Raw genomic sequence first — 18647 nt, 5'->3', positions numbered from 1 at the left:
TAAATAAATAATAAAAAAAAAAAAAAAAAAATATTTACCGGATAGTCGTAGTTGAGAAATTATTCTCAAGCTGATTTTCAGGAAGCTTTGAGGTGCATCCCCTTTCCATTCTTTCCTCAAATTCACTTAATGTATTTTTTTTTTTTTTTTAATTCCAATAAATAAATGTTTCGAATGTCAGTTTTCAAAAATACGCGTTTTAATGTCCTCTGAGTCCCAATAACACTAACAAAATGTCAATGTATGTAAACATCCTTGCTCACCTTGTTAACTATCAAGTTTATTTGCAATAAGAATTAAGTAATTTAACATACATGTATTAATTTAATTGTAATTTAAGAAATTAGGCGTAGAGTGGATTTTCCTTAAATAAAAAAAACATGTTGTCTGCCGAGGTCACAAATTTATATTTGTAATGTTAACCCAAACCAAAACAACCTATTAAAAAGATAAAATTTACTTACCCCACCTTTTGCGTTAGTTTTATTTTTTTTTTTTTCTTCTTTACCAGAACTATCGTTTAAGCTAATCCATTCCCAGTCTGAAATTCAGGTGTTGAAGTATCCGATATTATTATCAGGCTTCGCCCTCTGCCATCTCCTATTTTAATATAAAATATAAAAATTTTACAAAATTTTGGATCAATTTAAACGATTTTTTTCGTGCGCAAATTAGTAGATTTTTATTTTCGTTAATTTAAACTTCTTTTGCCTTACAGGATGGCAAGCTCAATATGCAGACTCGAAACAAACCCACCTACTAGTGAATTATTAAAGATAGCTGAAAAAGAGGTAGGAGAAACAACAACAGTCGTCCAAGAGGCTCTAGTCAAAATGCGACTGCTCTTAGAAGGTAAATATTTAAATTGAATAATTTATTTTTGATACCAAATATATATTTCTTAGTTTAATTTTAAACATTATTTAATGTAATAGCACTAGTTCAAACTAGTATTTGTAAACAATGTTGAATGAGACATAGAATATTTTTTTAAAAACTTGTTATTGTTAAATAATACAATCTAATAAACCATTTATACTTATTAAAAAAATAAATAACAATAACAATAATAAAAGAAACGAAAATAGTTATATTTATTAATAAATATACTAATGGATTTGCATTACTTAAGAGTAAAAGTAAATTGATAAATAAACTGAGGGGTTCTATTCTAATATCAATCGAGCCTATTATAAAATTTTTAATTGTTTTGTTTATTAAATTAACAGTTTTGGTTCTAGATTTTCACGAAACAGATGATTTTCTAAAAACAGTTGAATAAGGCGTGATTTTAACTTTTTTAGAAGAAAGTCTTTTACTTCCTAATAACGGGTATTAAAACTACCTGTTTATCAAAATGGTTATTAAAAAAAAAAAATTGAAATGCACTTGGCTGATTATGGAATGCAAGGTCTTAGTGAAACCAATAGTATAATAAATAAACAACCATAGTAAAGAAAATAAAAGTTTTGTAAATACAATACACTTTTTTGTACATATATACAATATTTACATTCTGCCAAGGAAACCGCGAGCCAGTATTTCTAGAGATATCAGGTGTGAAGAAGATGACGAAAACAGGATTCAAGACGCTGCCTTGAGGAACACAGACCTCAACTAGATACCAACTGAAATTCTGTTCCACAGTGAATTAGGAAGCAACTGTTTGGGATTTTGAACAAGGGTGAGAGTAAATGAGAGTTTGAAAAGCAAGCAATACTGCAACACCCAGTTAGAAAGCTTGCACTACGTTCTAAAAGGCAACAGTAGAATTTTAAGTAGAATGTATTATAATATTGATATAGAAAACTATTTGTACTATAATAAACTAAAGTATAGTACTATATATGTACATCACAATAAAAATTAAAATTAATGTATAGATAAATTAAATATTAAAGTAACAAACCAAGGAAAACCAAATATAAAGTTAAGTAGTACAATAAAAAAAATTGACCACATGCATACTAGTGCAAAATACTTTCATTCTACTAAGGGAAAGGAAAGGGCGACTCCAAGAAATCAAACGCCACACTACCGTCTGCAGTACTAGGATTAAAAGCCAATGATGACTAATTGGAAACACTACAACCACAAATAGTTAGGGCCTGAGGGAGAAGCTAGCCAGAGCCAGAATCACAGTCGCATATATTTAAACGTTTTTAGAGCCAATGTCGTTTCAACATTTGAAGAGCATCATGGGAGTGGTTGCAGCTAAGTAGGGATTGGGCCAGAGGATTAGGATAGTGATTAATGTTGTGATGAAGGTTTAGAATTTGGATTGAATAAGGTTAAAATAAAATGGGATGTTAAGATCATGTTGTAGGGTTTTGTTTGTAACATATTATGAAACATTAGTTATTGTTTGATGGAATTTAGACTAACAGGACTGTATACGCTTGAATTTCAAGTCTCTGTTCAAAATTGTTGGTTCAAATTCAAATTCAAGTTTCAGTATTGTATTGTAGATTAATAGTTTGTAACTTATTGAAAGCTTCTTATTCAAAAGCTGAACTCGTTTCAGGACCACTTCTTTTGGTGACGCATACCGTTTCGGTATACCCTATGCTTAGTTTCTTCTCGGAGAGCAAGTCTCCTCTGTCCATCTTTGCATCCCTGATACCAACGCCTGGCCCTGTAGTACTCGCTCTCCATTTGCGTCAGGACCGGCTTCTAACATGTGATCGGACGTGCTCTCATACTACGGTGCTGAAGAGTAATACTGGCCGCTTCAGTGATGGCGCCGATCAGCGTTCTAACATAAATAAAAAAAAATAACCGAGTGCCGGGTAGAAACACAGGAAAGTTCCCCTGCTCCGCTCCTCCTCCCCCACAACAAACAAAATGTACAATGAGAGAATAAAAAATAAATTATATGTTTTAGGCAGCAGTGCCATGCCCAAGCCCAGAGCACTACTGCACTGCTGCCGCACCAAGCCTACTAGAAATAGTGAAAGGGGTGAGTTATAAAGATTTTCAAATTACATCATAACCTCTAATTCCTTTAAATAAAATTTGCATGTTTCATAGCACGAATAAGAGCCAAAATATGAATGATAAAATTATTGAGAAAGCTGGATCATTGAAAATTTTATTATTAATAAATTAATTTACTGCTCACATACTATAGCATTAAACTATAAATAAAATATTATATCACAGTCATCAGATTTTTTACGATATTGATTTTCTGAAAGAATTTATAACTCTTCTCTTAGGTTCAGGAATGAATAAGGTGTGTGGTTTAAAATAACTTTAAATACACAATTAATCTTTACAATACAATTTACAGAACACCCACTCCTAAACTTCGGACTGGATGATGGAATTCTAACTATATTCCTTCGTCGTTGCAAATTTTATTCCGAAGATGCTCTGAAATTGGTATGAAATTATGTTCATATATTGAAACCATAAATAAATTTATAACTTTTACGTTACATCAGTAACAAATAAAAATGTATTGAATCAAAACCACAAGAGAAAAAACGTTAGAATATACTACTTTTCACTCTCTGAAATTCTCACTTTTCACAGTTGTGTTCTTTACATACATAAATATATAAAAAATACAATTGTATATATATCATCGTATTTCCTTAAATCTATATTGTCTATATCTGTATATTCTACTTTCATAGTTATAATTAATTATGACTTGCAATCAAATAACCTGTCTAAATAGATCACAAAATTTTATTGAGAAGGGTGTATTTAGTAAAATTAATTTTTATTTAAACACAAATTAAGTTAAATAAAAAAAAAAATTGTATAATCTATTTTTTATAGATGAAGAGAGTTGCTGCATTTAAAGAAGAAAACGATATAATAGCCAATTTGGATATAGAAGATGTAGAAAATATTATGTTAAATCATAATGTGGTTAACATCATGGCTAACAGAGACCAAAACGGGAGAAGAATTATAATTCTCAACTTGGGTGGTAAGTTTACAATCACATACATTATTACATATCATTCAGTGAAAAGGTATGTACTAGATCGTAGTTGAAAAAAAGCTTAAAAAATAGTTAAATTTTTTTACCTTGATTGTGTAGTACTCCATTCTCCCATATACATTCATGTATTATTAATAGAACTAATTGAACACATTCACACTATGTTTACAGACATATATACGAAACAAAAAAAAGTTCTTCTTGAAAAGAAAAATTACTCCAGAATCTAAATTTCCCGGGTTGCGGCACCAGTTAGAGGTTTGCAAGCACAAAAACTAAAAAGCGGAATGGGAGAGAAATGACGCATGAGGTTGTGATTCAAAGACTGATTTTTATTGTGACTACTGAGTCAGCTGTTACTTCGATGTCAGCTGATCGAATGTATATAAAGAGATATACCGAACCCAATAAACCCAGTATTTTAAGACAGTCCAAGCGTAATAGATCTTATTCCTTCTTCTCTTTTTTAACATTTCGCTTACACCGATACTTAAGTGGTGCCGAAACCCGGGAACTTTAGATACTGAATTATTTTTTTATTTAAAGAAGAATTTTTGTTGTTGTTTTATCATCTTTAATTTTCCTTCTTTCTTTCATTTTACTGTAAATAATGGCTACTAATGGTACCGGGATCGTTAGACAAGGGGTTTTTAACCTAGAAGCTTTGAATCAAAATGGAGTCCAGAACCCACCTCCCATGAAGGTGAATCCACCATCTCCGAATCTTGCCCAACAACCGGAAGTTTCTCTAGCGGGAGCTCATCTTACAACACTTGAGTGGGTAGTAAGAAGTACGCAGAGCAACCGCCCAAGACTTGAGGAATGCCCTTTTTGACCTCGAACGGTTTACCGGAGAAATAAGAAAACTGAGTCACTTCATAAAAGAGGATGCCGACAAATAAGCCGAAATGAAGCGAAGTCTATCGAAAATATACTCGATAGCGAAGATACAGAGGCATTAAAAGCAGCAGTCATCTGGCGTTCAAGGCGTTCGGGAGAGGATGGTGGATTCCAGATGATGATCAGGGAGACGAAAAAACCAAAACAGTCTAGTGGGCACTATGCCGCGGAACTCCTGACACGCTTTAATAGAATACAAGATAAACTCAGCGAAATGATGGAAACAATACAGATACAGGATCGGATGAAGATCTTATCCCTGGTTCTAAAGATACAGTTGGCAAAGAAGCTAGAGAAGAAGGAAGAATTTCCTTCGAGAGCGCTCGTTTATGAAAATTCCTCAAGATTTGATAGAAACAAGCGCTAGAGAGGTGAAGGGTCGAATGGTAGTAGAAGAGGCAGGATGGACCCGGATATAATACCAACGGCCCAGAAACATGCCCAACCCTTGGAGGAGGAGAAAACGTGGAGAGGGTAGAAGAGAGAGACAGACCAAGAAAACAGAAGAAGCCTAGCTAAGCCCAGAAGTAATAGTCGGCGGGAGAGCCGCAAGTGTCACGGATGTGGAAAGATTGGGCATTTAGTGGCGCATTGTCCGTGCACGAGATGCTTCGAATGCGGAAATGAGGGACACATAGCCAAACGGTGCCCATATATGTTCCGAAGATGAGATGGCAGGGGCGAACCAATGGAGATCAACGCCCAATAGATACGGAGAAGCCACCGGAGAATGAGTAGATCTTGAGGCGAATCCACGGAAGCATCGGGAACGCCGGATACCGAAGAAGAAGCCGAAGAGCCACGGAACCGAGTAAGTCAAGAGGACAGAGTGGAAACAGGAGGATGGAAACAAGGGAACAGAGGTAGATGGAGGCCAGGAACAGGAGAAAGAAAAACGCGAGACATCTGAAGGGGATGTCGCCTGAGGGGGACCGCACACTGCTGAATTATAACGTGAGGGAGAAGAGCTGCGGTCCGCCAATAATAGAGATAGCAGGAGTAAGGTGTCTGGTGGACACTGGCAGTTCCAACTCCATTATGTGCCGAAAAGCCCTAAAAAATTGTGTAGTGGAGAGAGGACACACTATATCCAGAAATACCAATGTAAATTAATCACCCTGCGTGGTCCTTGTGTGGTAGAGGGGGAGATAGAGATAGGTTTGGCCCGATGGGGATTTAGTGGAGAGAACTTCCCACTACATATCGTAAGGAGTATTTCAAAGAGTTAAGCAATTTGGGCTCAAATTATCGGGAGAGAAATCATCGTTGGGGCAGGAACAAATAAATTTTTTGAGTCACACAATTTCCAGGGAAGGAAATAAACCCGACGCGGATAAATTTGCTGCTATCCGGAAGATTGCCTAGGTATGTGAAAGGAGTTCGGAGGTTGCTTGGAACCTTAAATTATTACCGTAGATTTGTGCCAGAAATGGCTGAGTACCTCGTCCCACTCAATAATCTGAAGAAAGGCAGGAAGGTGATCATCACTCCGCTGGTGGAAGACAATATAAGGCGGTGCATGGAGAAGCTGCAGCAGGAGCCGGTGCTTGCTTTTCAAGACTTCACCGGGCAATTCACTATCACTACAAATGCGAGTGAGTATGCGACAGTACGCCAGCATCGCGCCTGACAGAGACGGAGACCAGATACAGTACGCTGTATATGCGCCACTTTAGGCCCTATGTGTTTGGGAGAAAGTCTAAAGTACACACAGACCCCTGCAATGGGTGGGAAAATTGAAGGAATCTTTGGCCCGGATTACGCGTTGGAAGGAGTTATCGGGGCAGTACAATATGGAAATCACATATAAACCAGGCAAAGAAAATGTGGTGACTGATTGGTTATCTCGAGCCATAACTGTGAACGCCTTGGAAGAAGACAACGGGAAACCGTCAGGAGTCAGACAGTTTCTACAAGAATGGACGCCGAGAGAACTATGTGCAGGACAAGTCGTCGGAAGCAGTGTTGGCAGCTCTCCGATTATGGTTCCAATTCTACGGAGTTCCAGCGCGTATCTCATCAGATTCACGCAGAGAATTCGACAATGCCACGATTCGAACAGAAATGAAGGGCACCCCAAGAGCAGAGGAAGCATAAAGAGGCTTCGTGGCACATTGTGTGACCATCTTCGGGATTGGAACCGGACGTGGCAATGCCGAGGGCGATTGTGTCATATAATCATTCCCTTTGCAGAGCTGTCCACCACACAATAGTTCCATAGTAAATTCTCGGTCTTAATATCGCTGTGTAAATTTAATGCATAACCTTTGGGTTGAAGCCCCAGGTAGTGCCAACAGCGCGTCTTACTTCCCAAAAGGCAGCACTAATTTTTCTTTTAATTTCTGCCAAATGAGATCCCCAGTTCAGTTTTGCGTCAAAACTAATTTCAAAGTATTTGATATTTTGGCTTATTTGGAGTTGATTGCCAAAGAAAATCGGAAATATACCCAATTACCGCTTCCTGGTAAATAGAATCAACTCTGTCATTGTTGGGTTTACTGAAAGCTTCATTTCAGTAGAGGATCACTCCTTCGTCAGCAAAAGCTTGCGCGAATATGCCAGCATCCTCAAGTCTTCTCAATAAGCTACTCATAACTAGGCACCATAGCAACGGTGAGATGCAACTCCCCTGAGGGCATCCAGTTACTCCCTGTGCCTGTAGCCTAGTACCGTCTTCCGAAACTACAATTATTCTATTATTAAGAACAAATCTGACAGAAATGTCTAATAAGGCATTACAGACTGCCTCAGGTCTTGTTTTGTCGAATGCCACTTCTACATCGAAAAAGAGTCCAAAAGCGGACTCCCGGTCTTTTCAATCCTTTCTACCAAGGAGTGTAGTGCCATCGATTTTCCCTTGAGGTATGCATGATGTCTTGGATATAGGGGGTTGGTTGGTAGCACCTTGTTTGTAAGGAAAACTGCCACCAACTTCTCCAGGATCTTAAATAGGAAGGAGGAGAAACTAATGGGTCGATACGCTTTAGTGACACTATAGTCCTCCTTTCCAATCTTAGGAATGAAAGCTATTAATGATTTCCTTCAAGTCTCTGGTATATATCCTAATGCTAGAGAGACTGTAAGAAGAGCCCTAATCCTGGGGAGTAGGATATTAAGACCTTCCTTGAGCATACATGGGAGAATACCGTCCGTTCCTGTGGCCATATAAGGCTTGAGCTCTTCCACGGCCCACCCCACTTACTGGCCCCGTCCGTAACGACTGACTCCGTTAATGCACACTCCTCCTCAATAGCCTCTCTGAAGGAATCCGTGGTTGGAGGTTTGTCTATTGTTCTGTGTTGGCAACCTGGAAAGCGTGTATCCATTAAGTGTGTAATTAAGTGTATCCATTATACAATGTTTCCTCTAAACTAGAGGTTCATTTCCCATCTGGTTTCCTTAGTGCACCTAGTGACTGTTGACCATTGCTTCCTAATAACTTCATCAAACGAGAGGCTTCTGGCGTGCTTTCTATGTTGCTGCAGAATTTGCGTCAGCCATCTCGTTAATGTCTTCTTAATTCTCTTTTATACTTATTAGAGGCAGCCCGGTATACATTCCAGTCCGTCTCCAACTTTGTTTTATAAGCTAGGAAAAGTCTATAATTTCCTGTGTCTTTTTGTAGTTTAATCAATTCAATTGACCACCATCTGACTTTTTTACTAGGCTCCCTTTTCAATGGACAAGCCTCCTCGTAGGCTGATATAACCATTCTTTCAAGTAGGCTAGATTCAATGTCGAGCTGTGATCTGGAAAGTCTTTCCACCGTATAAGGTGAGTCTCCTTCCAGCCTCTCACTGAAAAGACTCCAGTCTGTATTTCTCGGGTCTTTCTTCACTTTGAGTAGAGGTTTCTCAGATATAATCTTAAATAAGTTCAACTTATGGTCAGACAGTGTTATGTCTGAGGTGACCCTCCAGTCTTTACAAAGGCTTTTAATGCGGCTTGAGGCCAGTGTAATATATAAAACATCGCCCCTAGCTCTTGTAACAAAGGTTGCTTAGCCCCCCTCTGTTAAGTATTTCTAAGTCTGTTGAGGCTAAAAATTCCAGCAAGGCTTCGCCTCGATCATTGGTGTCTTGCTTCCTCACAATAAGCGGTGAGTATTAATAACTTAATCTCCGCCAATTTAGAGTGGTAAATCTACCTCCCTGGCGTACCGAAGAAGTCTTTCTGAATTTCGGTAGGATGGATCTAAGCTATGAGGGAGACAGACAGATCCTACTAACAATTTAATCTTATTAGTACCAATCTAGATGTTTAGTGCCATGGTCGTGGTGTCTTTGGTATAAAGCTGAGGGAGAGGCAGCACCTGAAGGTCTTTGGGAACCCATATGCAAGTCCTCGGGTAGTCTTCACATGGGGTTGGGCGTAATATCCTTCCACCTATACCCCCTAATCCTCTAATAGTCCCACTATAACAGTAAGGTTCTTGAATTAGCACGAGGGTTGATTTTCCCCCCGAAAGTGACTTGGCTAATTCTGCAGTAGCTGACTTATTGTGTTGAATATTAATTTATCTTGCCTTGATCATTGATGTGGCACATGAGGAGGTATATAGGAAAGGCTAGTACGAATGAAGTTGATGAAATCAACCCTTAAGACCGACACAAGTGAATAAGCTCTCGGGGCGGTGTTATAGCAAGAAAGCGATGAGAGAGAGCGACCCATAGCGTACACGAGCCGATGTTCCACCGTTACAGAGCCCCAAAACAGCGCTCTGCAAATCAAATTGGTGGGAATCGGGTGGGCAGTAGATCACTTCTGGCTATATATTTTTGGGAGATGTTTTCGGGTACACACCAACCACAGACCCTTGTAGTGGGTTGGTAAACTGAAGGAGACATCTGAACGGATCATCGAATGGAAAGAGATCCCAGCCAGTAAAACAAGGACATTTCATGATGAATGGAATATGGTCCGGGTGCGGTAAAAAAAACTCTCAGTTCCTCAAAAAAAAAACCCCTTCCGCCCCGTCCAAAACATCATTCCTAATTCCCTAATAGTACTTGCGAATGGGATTAGGGCCCTACATATACTGATAGGGCCCTACACATATGACTGTACAATTTAGTTATTATACCATTGATATTTTTAAAACCATTACTATTCCAATGTATAATATTTACTAAGTTATCAATTTAATTGACAATGCCGCCGACTGTTCATGTTGACGTGATAAGATCCCGACGGTAGAACTGCAAGTGGTAGGTGTGGTGCGGTGAAATCTTCACTACAATAACAATGATAGTGGCTTCCCCAGGTTCTCTCGAGTTAGTCTTTGACATTGGCTTCGTCAATAACATCATATATTATCATCCTTGGTGTTAGTACTAATTTCAGTATATGCAGGGGGCCGATTCTGCTCACCTAAACTAACTTTCTTCATAATAACATCGTTCTGTAAAAATACTTTATAAATATTATCGTCCTGAAACCATCCACTAAATTCCATATTTTGATCATCTTGTTCTAAATGTGTGTTAATTGGAAAGTGGAGATTTGCTGTCCCGAAATTGAAAATGCTATAATTTTTCACGTTTGTTCTATTGGGCTGGTGGTGAATTCGGTGATAGCCTACCCTCACCAAGAGTTGCTTCGTCACTTAGGCAATTAGTAGTTCGTCAATCTCAAATATATGATATTTATAATCCTTAGTTTTAAAAAACTTGTTTTTGTATAAAAAGTACTTTTATTGATTTACGAATATATAAGCTTCCCTTCGCTATAAATTTTGATTTTCCCTAAATGTTTCTTTTTCATTATCTTTAGTTTTTCTAAGTAGCTCTTAAAAAGTATAAATATGTATCTTTGGACTTTTTCCCGAGCCTGTAACAGATGTTTATAAAGATTTCTGTTAAATTAATCTATAAGTCATTTTTTCCAGGAAGATTGGACATTATAACATTGTTTGTAACTGTTTTTATAAAACTGTTTTTCTCGGAATAATTTATTCTTTCTTTTAAAAGGATGTTTATTTTTTAAAGCTCATCTGTCTTGTTTTTTTCACTTTTGAGTTCTAATGTCACGTTTTATAATAAATTATGAATCTTCTCTAGTGATTCTTTTACATCTTGGCTTCATAGTACTTAATACGAATATCTATCAAAATTGATGATATGAAATTAGCAGTTGTATCGCATTTTAATGAAAACCAAAACATTAATCAGTTTATTTTAATCTGATGAAACCGGTAGGAGGTTCATAAGAGGAAGGATTTATGGAACCAGCTTGAGCGAGCAACTGCCGATTAAACTAATCAAATTTATAATTATAATTAACTTCTAAATTCCTCTTTTTTCATAAATAACACATTAGAGAACAATACAATGTACACCAATAGGCAACAACTTGAGGTAATTCAATCAACTTTAACTTGAATGAACACAAAATAACGTAGCCCCGATCCTCTATCACTCTACCAAATCTTGGAACCACGACTTCTCGATCATATCTCGGCAACACTCTTATTTAGTCTTTGGATGATTCCAAAACGGTGGGACACATCTCGAGCATGTTAACCCAAGGTATAAATGGTTTTTTGTCCCCAGTTTAAGACGAAATTTTACATATATATGAGGGAATAGCAACTGAATATCTTGATCAGGAAGAAAAGGTAAAGAAAGCAACTTTTTTACGAGGACCGGCGATTATTAGATGTGAAGTACGGACAGATGATAAGACCAGACCAGAGGGTTCGAAATATTTGAGCCGAAAGTCGAGACTATCTCCAGGTACGTCCTAACTAATAAAATTCAAGTGAGTAGTATTGTGTAATTTTGAATGGAAATTCGATAAATAAGTATTCAATAAATAATGCTTTACATTTTCGTACTTGCCAGCAATCTGAAAGCCCTGATGAAGCCATGCAACGTGGGGCGAAACCTTGGCTCGCATTAAATAGTTATTTGACTATTTGAGTTTTTTTTCTGTGACCTCAGCCGGAACATCTTCCATTTATCAATAAGTTTCGGTTACTTTTTGATTATATTAGTTGTGCTATTATGGTCACTTTTTAACAGTGGTTAGTTATGTCACTGTGGTTCCTTCTTGACAATCCTACTAGCTTCAGGATAGTCTATAGAGGGGCCATAGAAAACCATAGAGAAAGATCCATGTTAACGGCAATATCTTTGGAGCACGTTTATCCTAAATAAAAACCAAAAAAATCTTTTTTGTCTGATACACCACTATTTAAGTAAAGTAGCGAAATATTCCGAGTTTACTGAAGAAAGGTTAGAACAAAAATTTATTTCGTTAGAGTTGTGAATGATAAATGATAAAGTAAAAAGTTTCTATATTTTATATTAATGAAATGTTTTGGAAAATACTTTCACTATAATATTTAGATTATTATAATTAATCAACTAATCTAATTAATTATATTTTATTATCATATTAGGTATACTTACCACTGTTATACCCTTTTTCATTTAATAGTTTATGTCATCATTTTTTTAGGCGCTTGGAATACCATAGAAGTAAATGGAGACCAAATTTTTATGTTACTTTACTTAGCGCATATTGGGATCATGTTAGAACCCGAAACTCAGATCCGAGGCGTCGTTGTCCTTTTTGATTTTGAAAATTTTGGTGAGAGTCAGAAAACAAAGCTGACAGAATCCTTCGCAAAGCGAATAATGAAGTTTATTCAGGTAATAGTTATATTATAAAAGAAATTTTGAGTGCCATTTCCGTAAAATAAAACTTTAAATAAAATTTAACTTTTATAGAACTCTATGCCACTAAGACTAAAAGGGGTTCATGTCGTTAAATATGCATTCAATATCAGAGATATATGGAAACCATTCGAAAGGCACATTGAAGAAAAGCTGGAAGAGAGGGTGAGTCAGTATGTTTTTTATATAAGAGATTAATAAAATAACATTCAATACCTCTTGACATTTTCTTAAATTAAGTTTATACAGCTAGTTATTATTATATCGGATCCTTTAACTCTACTACTCGTTTACAAATAATTTCATTCTTCTGTAAATTCATTAATAGCAGTTTCTTCTTAGTACCTGTTTTAAGAATACTATTCCTAATTTTTGTATGGAATAACTTTTTTATCGACTATTATTGTAAGAAGACTATATTATTAAGGTGTCTGGAGACAGTATTATTTTAATTTAAATTTTTAATAATTTAAATTTTTAATAATTTTCAATTTATAAAATTATTAAATTGTTAATACCAACTTAAGAACAGCATTTCCCAGAACAAAACTTCCATCAACTCTGTAATCATCCACTTGCATCTAAATTATCGGGACACGCATTAAACCTGAATCATACTTTTAATTTCGACAATGCTTTCATTCTTGCCAGTCCCCAATCATACAAAACGTCTTATCTCGCAGTCCATTCACATAACATTAACGGAGAATTCCGTCAATCATGAAGTTGATAAAGACTGCATCTCCCTTACATACCGACACATTTCGAACATAATAAAACCCTCATAATACTTCTTTTCTCTTTGTTCTGCATTTAAGAAGCCTACTTTCTTGTCATATCTTTTATTCTTGTTTCTCTAAATTCTCATCCCTTATTTAATTATTTTTAAATTTACTATCCTTCCTTTTTAATTTATATTCATGTGTTACCTACTTAAGTGTACTTATATTAATTAATTTATTATTAATTTTCTATTATAATTTACATATCTCTATAATCCCCACTCATTTGGTATATTGTCTTTCTTAATCACTTACATATATTGTATCCCATTTTTTTTATATCTTCTTTATTTTTTTATCTATGGGAATTTATTTTTTAATTTATTTTATTTTTTTTATAATTTTGTAAATATTTCTTCTCCCCCTCTATTATGTATATTACCATTTATTGTTTACCTAATTTTAATTTTTTTACATTGCTTACTTTAAAATTATTATCGTTACTATGTGGCGTGCTTAACTGCCATCCCCACTCCTCCCTATACAAACGGCTCACTCTGACTTTGACTTCCATCAAAACAGGTATGAATTCTGTCTCATCAATTTTCATTTGAGTTTATTCTTTTCTTTTTTCATCTCTTAATTTGTACTTTCTTTAATATTTCTTTTATTATTTTATCTCTTATCGTTCTGGTACTATTACCGTTTTCATTTACTGTTTACCACCTTTAATTTTTCTTATTAAATTTTACTTTTCATTGTATACCCCTGTTATTTTCCACTTATTTTTTATTTTTTTTTTTTTTGTAACTATGTCAAGGTGTATCTTTTTTAGCCCCGACGAAGCTCTGCAACGTGAGGCGAAACGTTGACTCAAATAAAAATAGTATACCCATTTAGTATTTGAGTTTTTTTTACCGCACCCAGACCATATTCCATTCATTACTTTCTGAAACATTTTCAATGTATTAAATTTGATCTGAAAAGAGAAAATAAATAGCAGCTTAGGTTGAAGCAGTAAGGAAATTTGAGGAAAAAAACGACAAGGCTGAATAAAATAAAGTTCTGTTTCTTTGCGCTGACATTCACTAGAAATAAATTAATTATCATTTTATTTTAGTTGTTTTTCCATGGAAATGTAATGGAATCTCTGCATAAACATATAGACCCTTCATATTTACCAGAAAATTATGGTGGCACATTGCCAAGAATGAGTTACACAAGTGCTGATTGGCTCCCGGTAATGAAGGAGATTCAAAGCAAAGTTGTTGGTATGTATGATGAGTATTTCATTTTAACATACTAAAACATTTACTTTTTGTTTTCACTACATCCTGAAATTTATAACAATACTTAAGCTAAAAGTAACATATTTATATAAATGAAATAAGCTGTTGTGAAATAAAATATTTGTAAAGAAACTACCCATTGCAAGCATTCCAAAACTATTTCTATATAAGAAGGTCTCGAGACCATCTTCTATCATTTGTCTTTGAGGATTACTAGGTTAGGGAGTTTATTATGAAGCATTGATATCTGATTCGAACTGGATCGGCTACGTATGTAACATCAATGTCTTTATAGTTGATATAATTTGTGCAAAGTAAGGACCATTGAGGATTTCATGAAGGATTTTGAACTGTATGTATTGCATATGAGAGAAATTAGATGGTTTAATGGAACCCCCAAAGCTCGACTCCTATAAAAGTAATGTAGATCGGTGCTTTTTAATTTATTGAAGCTTGGGCCGTTTGTCTAGTAAGTTTGGTAACAGTTATAATCGACTTACAGTATCCTGTCTAGTAAGTTTGGTAACAGTTATAATCGACTTACAGTATCCTGTCTTTTCAGTTTGGATGACATGACTCTTTCGTGAGTATCTTGATGTTTAGTATCTTTTCTTTGAATGCTATTGGTTCGCTACTTTTTCTTTGCATGTTTCTCATCTTTCTTTCCTAATGTCGGTGTAGAGTTCGCCTATATTTTCATCCTTCCAGTTAACTCCTATAGCTTGCAATCTTTCTTTGAGGAATTCATTTTAAGCTGTTCTGATTATTTTGTGTCTTTCTTTCCATATTGCTGCATATTTATCCAGCGTTGTTTGAACAGTTCTAACGACACAGGGGACTTCCATTTTTCTTCCTTGCTCCTTACTACCTCCTATCTGAGACATGGGAACACATTTATTCTTAAGCTCAATTTGGAATTTGTTTTTTATTTTAGGATTTTACGGATTATGGATTTTATACTTGTTTTTTCTAACTTGGTCCCTTATTTTATGAATGCTTCAGCCTCTAATAGAGTAGTATTCTGATCAGAATGTGGTCAGAGCTGTCCGCTCCACGATAGCTTCTCATATCTCAAATGGAGCACTGATATCTTTTGTTGTATTAAACCAACGATAACTAATTCGTAATACATTAATATTCTGATTAATCGGGATGAAGTTCATACTGGTTTCCATGCAGCTGAACTAACTATTTACAAATCTACTGCCAGGTTTCTGGAGTAGAACAGTGTGTTTCTGTCGATAGTGGTTTCACGATCCTCCGGCCATCTTACTTCCTATATTACTGTTAATGCTATGTTGTACATATTTGATCCTTTCAATACCATTTGGACAGCCCATGGTTTGTATAAGCATCTAACACACCAGGAACCAATATGGAGTCTTTTATACAAAGCCGAAGTCGTTACCATGTTAAGACAGTCAGATTTTCCAAGGCTAGTTTTAGGTTTCGTAATTAGATGTTGTTTTACAGGATAGGTTTATTAGCCCTACATTCAATCCCCAAACTGAAGGACTAGAAGTTGTGTCAGATGTGTCTCAGGGTGAGGACTTGACTGCGATAATTGAATCCTCACTGTATTGGCCTGAGCGCACTTTCAAGGCAAACGAACTCAGTCAATTCTGCAAAAGCTATTTCAATAATGGTTTGTACCACATCCTCCTACATTGCCCAACGTTTAAGGAAACTATACAATATATCTTAAAGCCACCCGTATCCGTATCTTGCAACCTACAAAACATCGAAAATATATTGAACATTAATAGTAAAGCCAAATTGAACAGACTATTTACATTGTAAAAATAAGTAATAAGTTTGATTTTGTAAGTGGCATTTAAATAGTTTTATGTAAATAGTTTTCGAAGCCAATTAATATCTGTACTTATAGTACGCTTTCATTTATTTAAAGGAATTCTCATTATTTTAAGCTAAATGTAATAGTATGTCAATAGTTTTGTATTATTCAATTTGTTTATTGTTTTGTTATGGAGCACTTGTTTTATCTTTTATTTATTGTTTTTGTAATAGAGCACTACACTCAGGTTTTGTTTTATAATAGTATACTGTATTATGAATTTGTACAAGACTTTGTCTTTCATAAATAAAATAAAATCTACAGATATTGGCCTGAGCACCTGGGTCACGTAGTTATCTCCAGGTCACCCGTTATATATAAATAAGTAGATAGACAAATTCTCTTCAGAATAACAAATATGTACAATAAAAGAAAATTGAATTGTAGGAAACGTAAGAATAGTACTGGGAATTGGTGATTTGCTAAAGGTAACATAACATCTGAGGAAATATTGCCAATAGTTAAAACGGTAAGTAAACCTTACCGCAAAGGTGGGAAACATGATAATGTTTCCAAGTACGGAAACAAAATCCTAAGAAGGAATTAATGTTTTGCTTCAATCTGATCTCCTGTAAACTGGAGGAACCGATTTTATAAATATATGCTGATGAGTGGTCTAAATATATTACAGAAAAATAGTTTGAAAATTAATTCATAAAAAAGCGAAGGAGTGGATGTTTTAAACAAGAAGATTTAATATCAATCATGAATCTTCCACACTATACATTTATTTCATAATTCGTAATTTATTTTTATTTTTTCAGCGTGGAACTCTTTCGGGTATAAGAAGAAAAACAGTGAATAGAAAAAGAAGACAACGATGATTTGTATAAATTAAAAAAATATATATAATGTATTATAAAGTAATATATTAATGTTAGAACTCATTAGAATAAATGTTTCCTTTATAGATGAAACTATGAATGAATGTCAGAACATTCTTTATTTTCAATGTTTATCAAATTTATATATATATATATTAGTATACATCCAATAAAACCAAAATGTTTAAAGAAAATTAAATCAATTGTTATTGTTTGCAATATGATAAAAATATATGTTAAAAAAAAAAAATTTAATTTTGATTTATTTATTTACCAACGTAAGAGAAACTCTCAACCAAACCTTATTCATAATGAAGTGTAGATAGTTGACCGTAGATAAGTTACAGTTACAAGTCTACCTTCTACACCACAACGTAAGTCTCCCTTCTCGTTCTCATATTTGTTACATTATTCTTTCCCTTTCTCCATATACTACCTTTTCCTATTGTATATATATATATATATATATATGTATATATTTGTATAGGTATATAAGTTAATACTCACAATGTAATTCAAATATAAGCCACTCACTATTTTTCATTGTCTGTCATAGTGCTCAATTTGTAGATTCAATTTATTTATTTAATTTTTTTTAGGCACTACTTGCATATCTTATATTATACATATCTTCTTACCTACATGATATTATATTTCATCTGTCACTGTTTTCAATTTACTACCATACAATTCCACGAATATCAATCAATTGAAATTGTGTATTATTCAATTATCAGTTATCAATTTTTTATCATTTATGATTTAATTCAATATTTTGTATAATTCTAAATTTGTTCGTATACTATTCCTTTTCAATTGTATGTTACTCTAAATGTTGTTATTATCTCTTGTGTTCTATAGCCCTGATGAAGACCTGAAACTCAGGTCGAAACGGCGGCATAAAATAAATAAATATGGTTTTGTTTATTTATGTTGTTCTTTGGTGACCGCATCCCCCGACAAACTTCTCCAAACCTTATTCATACTTCTTAACTTATGTAAAGAAGAAAAAATCGTTTAAAAGAGCAAATAATTCTCTAGACGCGCTTACCTAAACGCCTATAGAATCTACCCCAGCTCCCAAGTGAGTCTTCACGCAATTGTAAGAAAATTTATTGTCTTTAGTGATTTCTTAACAACGGAGTCCGAATCTTTTTTACCAATTCAGTCTCCTGTTGAAGTGGTTCTAGACAAGTCATCGTTTCTATAAGTTGTAGCGTTTAATTAAGGTATTGAGCACATTCGATGGCATTTGTTTGAGGTCTAACATGTAATTATTTTCGTTATTTGATAAAGTTCTAAAGTCATCTTGTTTTTATGGTGTAAAATGCCTATATGTAGGCTCAGTTCCGAAACAATGATTCCTCCGTACTAAATTTCTTACAGAATGTAATTTTCGAGGTTTTAGTTAGAGCTTGTT

At 34.8% G+C, this 18647-nt stretch overlaps 1 protein-coding gene across 1 annotated transcript in view; it reads left to right on the top strand.

Moving 5' to 3' along the window:
• Positions 1–17486, top strand: part of LOC106691554 (clavesin-1) — a 32250-nt gene extending 14764 nt beyond the window's left edge. Inside the window, exons 2-9 of the mRNA XM_014437371.3 lie at positions 719–852; positions 2885–2959; positions 3293–3384; positions 3790–3943; positions 12320–12513; positions 12592–12702; positions 14380–14530; positions 17168–17486. Of these exons, the coding sequence (XP_014292857.1) occupies positions 720–852; positions 2885–2959; positions 3293–3384; positions 3790–3943; positions 12320–12513; positions 12592–12702; positions 14380–14530; positions 17168–17208 (951 nt within the window). The 5' untranslated portion in view covers position 719 and the 3' untranslated portion in view covers positions 17209–17486. The remainder of the gene's footprint in view (positions 1–718; positions 853–2884; positions 2960–3292; positions 3385–3789; positions 3944–12319; positions 12514–12591; positions 12703–14379; positions 14531–17167) is intronic.
• Positions 17487–18647: the final 1161 nt, after the last annotated feature.

The sequence above is a fragment of the Halyomorpha halys genome, unplaced genomic scaffold (genome assembly GCF_000696795.3).
Source record: "Halyomorpha halys isolate HHAL.00 unplaced genomic scaffold, Hhal_1.1 Scaffold52.1, whole genome shotgun sequence".
Lineage (NCBI taxonomy): Eukaryota > Metazoa > Arthropoda > Insecta > Hemiptera > Pentatomidae > Halyomorpha > Halyomorpha halys.
Note: the sequence above shows the minus strand (reverse complement) of the source record. Positions and strands in the feature narration are given on the sequence as shown.